The sequence below is a fragment of the Helobdella robusta genome, assembly GCF_000326865.2.
Source record: "Helobdella robusta unplaced genomic scaffold HELROscaffold_29, whole genome shotgun sequence".
NCBI classification, from domain to species: domain Eukaryota; kingdom Metazoa; phylum Annelida; class Clitellata; order Rhynchobdellida; family Glossiphoniidae; genus Helobdella; species Helobdella robusta.
Window position 1 is genome coordinate 77,633 of NW_008704475.1, and position 10,118 is coordinate 87,750.

The 10,118-nt window shown below is 33.6% G+C and overlaps 1 protein-coding gene across 1 annotated transcript; it reads right to left on the reverse strand.

The window, feature by feature from the left end:
* Window positions 1-1,316: 1,316 nt before the first annotated feature.
* HELRODRAFT_81180 (hypothetical protein) lies at window positions 1,317-8,650 on the reverse strand (the record flags this gene model as incomplete). Its single annotated transcript, XM_009020707.1, has 6 exons — window positions 1,317-1,441; window positions 1,518-1,611; window positions 1,697-1,792; window positions 6,251-6,298; window positions 6,376-6,471; window positions 8,552-8,650. 6 exons carry the CDS (start codon window positions 8,648-8,650, stop codon window positions 1,317-1,319), a joined length of 558 nt encoding a protein of 185 aa, XP_009018955.1.
* Between the last annotated feature and the right edge of the window lie 1,468 nt (window positions 8,651-10,118).

The window sequence follows — 10,118 nt, forward strand, 5'->3', positions numbered from 1 at the left end:
CACACATAGAACACAAATAATATTGAAATTACAAGAGAAATCCTGGACAACACCAAAATAATCTACTGTAGTTCCAGCCATTCCCAACTGAAATTAACAGAAGCCATTCTCATCGACATAAAATAACTCCTGAAAAACAAATTTGAGATTTCAACATTACCCCCGACAAGAAGGATATTAATAAAATATAAAACGACTCCAATGATACCAATGAAGACACTGAAGAACGTAGCATCGACCAAAGTGCTATCAAAAAGCGAGTAAATGATACCAATAAAATTAGCGCAATAAAACATAAGACCGAAGTAATTAGCACAATAAAACATAACACCGTAGCAATAAAACAACACCGAAGCAATAAAACAAAGTAACCATATCAATTACTAAAGACAGTAAAATTAACTAAGTTTGTAATTACAAGAACCAAAACCTAAGTTATACAAATTCTCTACAACAAATACTGCGTTATAAAAATTCTTTTGAACAGAGACATGATCTCAATAATATATATCGAACATTATTGTTAGTAGCTAAATATTTTAAAATAGTTGAGCGAATTTTGCTTTCAATTACGCTTCCCGGTTCAGGAGATTTATAAACCTCACCGGCAGACCGTGTAGTTATCAGAAATTGTGCTGTAACCCTCAATGAGAGACCCAACAAACTAGCCATACAAAAATTAAAACAGGAGCATAAAATTAGTGTAAATATTATTCTTGTAAACTTTAGACGTCCTTTAAAATGTTAGGAAATAAATTTATAATTGACGGCAAAATAAATGCTGAAAACTTTTTTATACAAGACACAAACAAAAAAACAAATCTCATAGATAAGAGTTGATATCGATTGGAAAAAAATTACAAAGCATTTCAAATAAATGGATATGTAGTGCGTTGCTAAAATATCTGCTAAAAACATGGAATGGAATACAGCCTCAAAAAATGACCAGTTGAAATTGAATGTAAGATCTTTAAATTTTATTTTAATCTTACCGTGAAATTCGCAGTATTGTCCCCAGAATGGTATAACATCTGTAACTACATAGAAGAATGAATTGTCTATGTTAAACAAAGAAATTGAATAAGTTTACAAAAAGATGCGAAAGGCTAAGAGTAACACAAGTAATATTTGGACTAAAATTTTAATTCAGTCAGAAAATGTTTTTTTTCGCTAATATTTGTTACTGTTATACAACTGGAGTAATAAAATAATTGCAGATAAGGGGTCCAATTTAATCTTTCTGATCTGTTTTCTTTTTTCCATCTCCTCCGAAAGGTGGAAACCGTTTGCCTGAAAATAAATATTTGAGCAACTTTCTAACGTTTCATAAGATAAAAAAAGTCACAAAATCTACTTGGTGGCTGGTTAATCTTGCTTGTCAACCAAACAAATGGATCGATCAAAGACTGACGATTACTAACAGATATTTCCCAGAGTCTCACTGTTGATGAATTTTTGACTTTAGTTTGAATAAACTGCGGGTAAGAATGTATCATGAAGCTTGCAATCAAACCCACCTTTCTCAGTTTGCGCCCACCTATTTGCTACGCTAAAATCAACTTTTCTGGCATCTTTCAAATCACATTTATTTCCCAGAGCTATTATTACTGCCTGCCAATTCATTCAACAACAACAACAGCATATATCATCAAATTATTATCAATTATATCAAAATGTTTTTTAATATAATTATTACCTCTTTCTTTTCTTTATTTTTTTCTATAAATTTCTTCAGCTTATCCATGCAATGAAATGATAATTCATTGGTAACATCATATACAATTATGAAACCCTACAAAAGTCACAATTGTTATTATATAATGTATATCATTGATTTATTGTTGATTGGTTACATCAAAAAAACATAATATAATAAACATAACATAGAGCTGAACAAGGGTGAGGGGCAACATTTGACCTTGGTTAAAAACTAGAAATACTTGGTGACCAACCTTTTTATACTGGACAATTTTTTGTAAATTTTCTCATTTTAAACGATGTTTATATGTACAAAAAAGATATGGTTAACATCATAAATTTCAACATTAATTACAAAGATTAAAACTATCAGACTTCATTTATATTTCTTAACTAGCACTAATAATATATTTAACTAAGCAAACAAATTGTTGTTAACAAAAAAAAACAAATTTAGCTCAATGATGTTTCACACAAGTGCCTTATTCCACCAACTATACTTTACTGTTTTGTCTAGCAATAAGAGTAGTAGAAAAATGTCTTTTCCAAATCATCAACAAACATCTAACTGGCAAATCATCCACACGGCTTCCGTGTTCCGTCCGAGACATTAAAAACTCTGCTCTCACCATAATTACCCCAGACATCTTTAATGGCTTAAACCAGAAAAAACAAGACCACCGCACCATCCTCACTGCATTGGACCACACCAATGCATTTGATACAGTCAAACATCATCGAATGCTGATTTCCGATCTCCTCTCCTCTATACTTCTTAGATCAGTCGTTCATTGGATCTCCAACCACCTATATGGACGATCTGCCATAACCGAAACGACACCAGGCCACCAGACAGCGCATCATCCGAAAGTGTGTAACTCAAAGCTCAGTGTTGTCGCCATACCATTTCAACTACTATGTCTCCAAAACACCTGAACTGCCGCCCTACATTAAAATTGTTTCCTATGCTGATGACTTTTTTATTTGCACACCCCGACTAAATGCGGACATTCTAACTAAACTACCTGACCATGTTATATAAAATTTTTGACCATCAAAACCTGGAGATCTTAACCACAAAATTTACAGTAATCTTCTTCCCTACTGCAATCCTCAAATTAAAATCAAGAACCTGCTCCTACCTATGGAACAAAACCCAAAAATACTAGGCCTCAAATTTGACACAATGCTGAATTTCACCAAAAGTTGACAGCATCAAAGACGTCCAAACGCAACCTCTATAAAGACTCAATGGATGATGATGATGTTAATACAAAGTAAAGACATCTGAGTGAATAAAAACAAAATCATCTGAATCTATTTAATGACGTAATCACAGTGATTAGAAGACTGATATGATTTGGAGTTGTTCAGCAGCATTACTCTTTTTGGTCCAAATGGAATCAATCAATTTTCGTTTTGCGTCCAGAGACCCGGTTTCCCGAGGTAGGACGTTGTTTTCTTTGCCATCCAATTTTTGCGCCAAATTAGACGATCAGTTGTATCCATTTCATTTAAATTTAGAGCTTTCATGTCTTGCTCGATTGTTTGCGACCAGGACTTCTTTGGACAGCCTTTGGGACGTGTGCCAGATACTTCAACATCTGCAAGAGAAGTTATGGCACTGTTTCCACTTCGTTTGACATGACCAAACCACCGCAGACGGTGTTGCCGGCATTCGTACTTTATATCATCTAAACCAGCACGACGCAGGATTTCGGTAGATTTGATGTGGTCCTTCAGACTAATTCGTTGCATCCATCGGAGCATTTTCATGTCGGTTCGGTGAAGTTGTTGTTCCAGTTTGGTTGTCATTGGCCATGTTTCTGCACCATATAACAACACCGGACGTATCACAGATTTATATAGTCTTGATCGTAGTGGTAGTGGGATGTCACGCCGCATCAATATAGAGGCAAGGAGATGCTATTTATTCCAGGCTGCACGTATGCGTGCTCAAACGGCAGCTTCAGCTGTTCCAGTACAATCCAGAACATCCCCTAGATATTGAAACGATGTGACTTTCTCTACCTTAATGGCTTCAAAAACAGTGCTATTTCGAATTTGTTATTGTGGATTGATAAAAGCAGGACAAACAAAATTGGACACTTTAGATAAATTACCAATTATTTTTGAACAACGTTTGTGACACCACTGGTTACACTGCTGACACTTGATTGTATTGTTATCTCCACCAGCTTTACAAACTGAACAGGGCCATCGTCCAGTAGCTGTGGATTGGATGGGTTCACCAGTGTTCATTGCTTTGGTTTTGCTGATGTTGACTTTGAATCCATGATCGGCGAGTCTAGTGTTCCAATCTTCAAACATCTGTGCTGCATTCTGCTCAGACGTGGCTGTTAAAACGATATCATCAGCATATATTAGATTCCAAATGTCAGCAGTGCGTATCGGTTTTGTGATTTCTTCCATCACAGTTATAAATAACAGTGGACTGAGAATCGAGCCTTGGTGAACTCAAACGACGATGTCAAATGCATCAGTGTTTCCAACCGTTGTGCTGACAAGTCTTAGTATTCGTATACATTTCTATCACAAGTCGAACAAGATATTCTGGAACGAATTGTCGACGTAGACTCCACCTAATTGCTTCACGGGGAACTCGATCAAATGCTTTTTCAAGGTCTACAAAAATCTGTGATAGTTGTTGATGCTTTGCGAGGTACTTCTCTTGCAGTTGCCGAAGGATGTGAATTGCATCAATTGTTGATTTCCCCGATAGAAAACCAAATTGATAATTTCCGATTGTGATGCACGACGTTAATCTTCTCTCAATGATTTTTTCGACAATTTTCAGGGAGTGTTCTAACAGACGTATACCCCGATATGATGAACAGTTCAATGGATCACCTTTGCCTTTGTATAGCGGGACTGTCATGCTATAGTTCCATTCAATCGGCATTGAGCAATTTCTCCAGATTTCACGGCAAAGTTGTAGTAACGTTTGGATACCTGCAGTACCAGATGCTTTGATTATGTCATTTGTGAGTCCAGAGGGCCCTGCGATGGGTGGAGCGTCAAAGTTAACATTGATGGGATTTGACAGACGATTGAAGTATTCTCTCCACTGTAGCTTGATCTCATCTTGTTCAAGAACCATCTCATTTTTGTCGTTTTTGATACATAAGGCACCAACTATGTCTTTTTTCGTACGCTTTGCTTGTTTTGCTATACGATACAGAGATTTCATTTGTTCACCTTTGCTTTTAGTGAGCCACTCTCTGCACTGATCTGTCCGTGCCAGTGCAACTTGACGTCTTGTATAGTTGTTCTTCTCACGGAAAATTTTATGGTCATCTACAGACTTTGATTTTTGCCATTGCTTGTATGCAACTTTCTTTTCAGCTATTGCATTTTGTACACTGTCATTCCACCACCAAGTGTCACTTTCATGCTAACGTTTTGTACCAGTTTTCCCACAAACTGTAGTTGCAGCGTTCATTAAAACGGTTTTGTATGTACTCCAATCTGTACTGGCTTGCGATTGGTGGTCTAACTGTGTGGCGACAATCTGTTGAAATTTTTCTTGATGAATATTGATTTTCAGCTTCCACGTTTTGATTCTCCGAGGCATTTGTTTAGACTTATGTTTTGACAGTTCGACAACCAGGTCTGCCACAAGGAGTCTATGTTGGGCGACACATGATTCGCCAGGTATAACTTTGACGTTTTTGAACAGCCTTCGGTGTGGTTGCTTGACAACGAAGAAATCAATTTGCGTGGCTGATGGTCCCCTTTTGTATGTTATGAGATGTTCCAACCTCTTTCTAAAATATGTGTTCAGTAAACAAAACCCGTGACTTTCAGCAAACTCAAGGATGCGGTTGCCATCTTCATTCCGTTTTCCATAGCCAAAACCACCATGTACGTTGTCAAAACCATCTGTTTTCTCTCCAACGTGGCCATTGAGATCGCCTCCAATCAGGATTGTTTCAGATTTTGGTATTGTTGAGATGGTGTCCGAGAATGCAGTCCAGAAGTCATTTTTCATCTCTTCTGATTCGCCTGTCTGTGGTGCGTATGCAGAAAAAATAATCATTGTTTGCTTTTCTATGCGAAGCTTGATCCACATGAGACGTGAATTAATCCTTTTAATATCCAGTACTTCTTGGGCTAGCGGTTCTCTGACAAAAATTCCAACACCATTTTTGGCCGTCTTTTGACCATTCCAGAATAGTTTATATTTTTCTTTGTCTGAGTTGACATGACAGACACCATTCGATCTCCATCAGGTTTCCTGAAGGCAGCAGATGTCAATCCTTCCACGCTCGAGCATTTCTGAGATTTCCATGCTGCAGCCAGTCAGTGATCCAACATTGAGCGTTCCAAGTCTAAGTACCATAGAGGGTTCATTCTGACTGTAAAGTTTTAAAGTTGGAGCATCTACAAAAGAAATACCAAATGTAGAATGTATAAAGATAAATTACATCACATCAATAAAAACAATACTGAAAACATAAAATTGCTGTCTTTCCAAAAAAAATTATCTTTTGCAACAAAAATAAGAAAAAAGTAAAAAAAACAAACCAACATCAGCATAAGAAAGATAATGTTTTGCCAACTCCGGTCTTGAATGATCCTGGAAAAAAGTTTTGCTAACAAAATATATTTATGATTTCCTAAAATTGAAGATTATGAAAAATTGTTTGAACTAACTAGACCAGCTGTGTCATAGAAATGTACTTTTTCTTTTTGATTTTTATCTGTATCTATTTGAGCAACATAGATATCTTCTATTGTCGAAAACATTGACTAAATTTATAAAAAAAATAATTAACAAAATTGTGTAAACAACTAAATATGAAAACGGAATTATAAAAGTCAAAGGTAATAAATAATGTAATATGCTTGGTGCAAAAAAAAACAAATGTCACTATTACGTCTTTAAAAATATGCATGTCAGGGTGATTCTAAAATTAGGAGCTTTCAACATTAGAGTTTTTTTTTATGTAAAAACAATTAGATGGGATTTGTTTGAATTCGTAAGTTAAGGATAAGTAAGAATTTGAAGTTATTTATAGAAAAGCTAAAAAATTAGTTTTTTTTTATACTCCATGAAATCTAAAAGTTATATAGCATTAGCAATGAATTTCAAATTCAAAGCATGACTAATTAAAATTGCTAAACTGCAAATAACAAAATTTCACTTTTCTGCCCAGTTTAATACTATTATAACTCATAAAATTTTACAACTTTTACATTTTCATAATTTATTAACAAAAATTTATTCATTTTTTAAAAATTATTAATTTTAATTATTTTTTAACTGATTTATTTGATGTATTTGCATAATATTTAAGCATATACAGTATCTTTTTTGGTGTAAGTATATGCAAACTGAAATGAGCTTTACAGCTTTAAAGGCATCCCCCTGCATCTACGTAAGTGCTTGTAAAAATTCTTTTTATTTATTTATGCAGTAGACTCAAGTGTACTTTCTGTATCTATACTTTAGAGTAATAACAATTTTAAAATTATTTTAAAAGCAATGAAATATTTATATATTTTATGTTAAATCAATATCATAAATCATGTCCAGCAGTGTTTCTTTATAGGTTTAGATAGAATGATAAACAAACCAAGCAGAACAATTTGGAAATCTGTGTTTGACAGTTATTGCCCTGATATATAGCGTGCAGGGCAAAGTAAAGGTTGTGATGGAAAGTCTGTAGCTGCCAAAGATCAGTAGTATAGATCTGAGTTTTCTCAATCAGTCAGAACTGATGAGACCAATTGCACAAGCTCTTAAAATCTTAACAAGCTTCAAGAAAATGTTTTTGTGGAGTCTTACTTTGGGCTTGTTTTGTAGACTATATTTTTAGTCAGTGTTGGTATAATTGCTAACATGCCTGGCACTGCAATTGCAGCGAATGGGCTCAAATGGAATGGGATCCAAAGGTAAAGTATGTGATGAATTGATTCACATGTATATGCATACACTATGCGCTTGTTGTTGGTAACTCTGAGCAATACTTAAAAGAGAATTATAAAAAATGTAAATAAATAAATTCAAATAAAAATGTAAATGAATTTATCTTGTAAATGAATACATAACGTTTTAATTTAATTTTTTTTTTAGAAAATCAAAATCTGACAAATGCACAAACTGTTGGAGCATGCAAGGCAATAGTATAAAATGATAGCAAAAAATAAATAACGGAGAAAAATATGGAAAATAAAATAAAGTAACAGTTTAAAAAGACAAACAAATAAAAGAATTAATTAATAGACTAGTTAATAACTTAAGTAATCGATAAGAAAAAAGAATAGACCAAATTTAGTAAATGACAATTTAACTTGAATATGGCATTTACTTACATTACACATCTTACAGACTCAAATATGAATATGTACATGTGTGTACACAAGACATAAAATAAACTACATTAAAATTTACCATTACATTATTACATGAATACATTAATTTAATTTTATATTATAATAATTCTATATACCATAAAAAAATTACAATACCTTTATACAACAAAAAACCTTAAGTTCAAGACTTAAAGTTTAACTTAGACAGATAATTATAGTAAGAAAGTGATCAAGAAAATGAAACTTTGGTTCTAAAATTACTAAGAAATAAAACTTTATTATTATTTTATATGTTTTTGTTTATTAGTTTATTTTATTTTATAAGCTTTATTATTTACTTTTTTACATGTTGAGCATTTTTCAGTTCATCTGGTTTATGTATTTATAAATTTATATATATTATATATCTTATATTATATATATATATGTATGTATATATAAATAAATTTTAATAATTTTTCCTATATTATTGTGAAAGTTGAAAATCGACCAATATAAAATAAAATAAACTTACTGAGCCAACAACATGATCACCATTTATCAGCTGTTCAAGTACAGCAGTTTTGCCAACGCCTGCCTGCCCACAAATGACTACTTTTGATATTTTACCCATGCAACCAGTGACCAATCAATTTAATATTAATTTGATTAATGTATGTATCTTATACTTATATAATATTATAATACAAATAAATTATATATATTTAATATTATATATATATATAGTCCATGAAATATACATTATTTTATAAGACCAGGTATATGTCATGATAAAAACTAAAAAGGACAAACTACTACTATAGTAGTCTTTTATTGTTTATTATTCTTTTACTTTTAATTTAAGTTTTATTTTTTTTATTAATAAATAATTAAAAGAATAAGATTTAAATTAAAATTTAGTTATTATCCGTCTTCTTGTCGTTATCTCTAGTAAATTTCTTTCTTATTTGGCTTGTAGGACTCAAACTTAACTCAAAATTTTTGTATTTTCAAAAGCTGTTTATGTTTAACTTCTATCTTTCATTTACGTTTCGCTGACCAAAACTCCAAAAAAAGACGATTCATGACTTGGTCACAATAGCCGACCTATATTACTATCAACAAAAAGATCATGAAAAAGAGAGGCGCATCGCGCAACCATAGAATTTTAGACTGAAATCGCCCTATCATGTCTCTCATTATTTGCATCATTTTACTGGAAACAAATAGCAATGACATTATGTGTTTTTTAGTGGCGGAGCTAAGGGCGATCAATGCTTTTTTGGAATTGATCAAAGGTTTTATTTTGTTTCAATGAACTTCAAACCAATCAGGATGTTTCCTCCTTCCGTAGGCAGCAATGGCGGAGCTTTAGACGGCACCGCGAAGACGTTACCAACTCAAATCCACTATATCATTAATCATCACTAACCCCTTGAAAGCGTTCTCTAAATTTCTGATAAACTACTGGGTTTTTGAGATTGTTGATACAACTGGTATTATTGCGTGGGCGTTTCTTCCTTTTAGAATGAGGCAATTTTTCTGACTTTAGACGCACCCTGATAACAACCAAAACATGATACGTATCACAGTCTGCACTGTGGTAACTGCAGGTAAGTAACATACAACTAACATCTGCTCTTCTGGTGAGGACAAGGTCCAGCTGATGCCAGTTGCGAAAGCGTGGGTGCTTTCATAACATCTGATGAATTTCCTTGCACTTCAAAAAATGTGTTTGTCACGCACAGTTTGTGATTATCTAAAATCTACCGCAGTCTTATTTATGTCTCCGGCCCCAAAGTTCCAAGACAGGCCGACCAGGCATCCCGATTTACACCCAACCTTGCATTGAAATCCCCAAAAAATAAAGGCTTTCATTTTGAAATATTCTTTAAAACACTCTATCCAAATCTTATTAAAATTGACACTTTTTTCAAAAGCAAAGTAGAAAATTTGAGCGTATGCAGTTATGCACTGAGAACATTAACTGTGCCAGATTACGTCGACAGCGGAATAATAAGCAGCATTTCCGAGCTTTTAACAGGCGACTGAGTAGAACCAAGCAGCGTATTTCTTACAGCAAAACCAACACCGTACTGCCT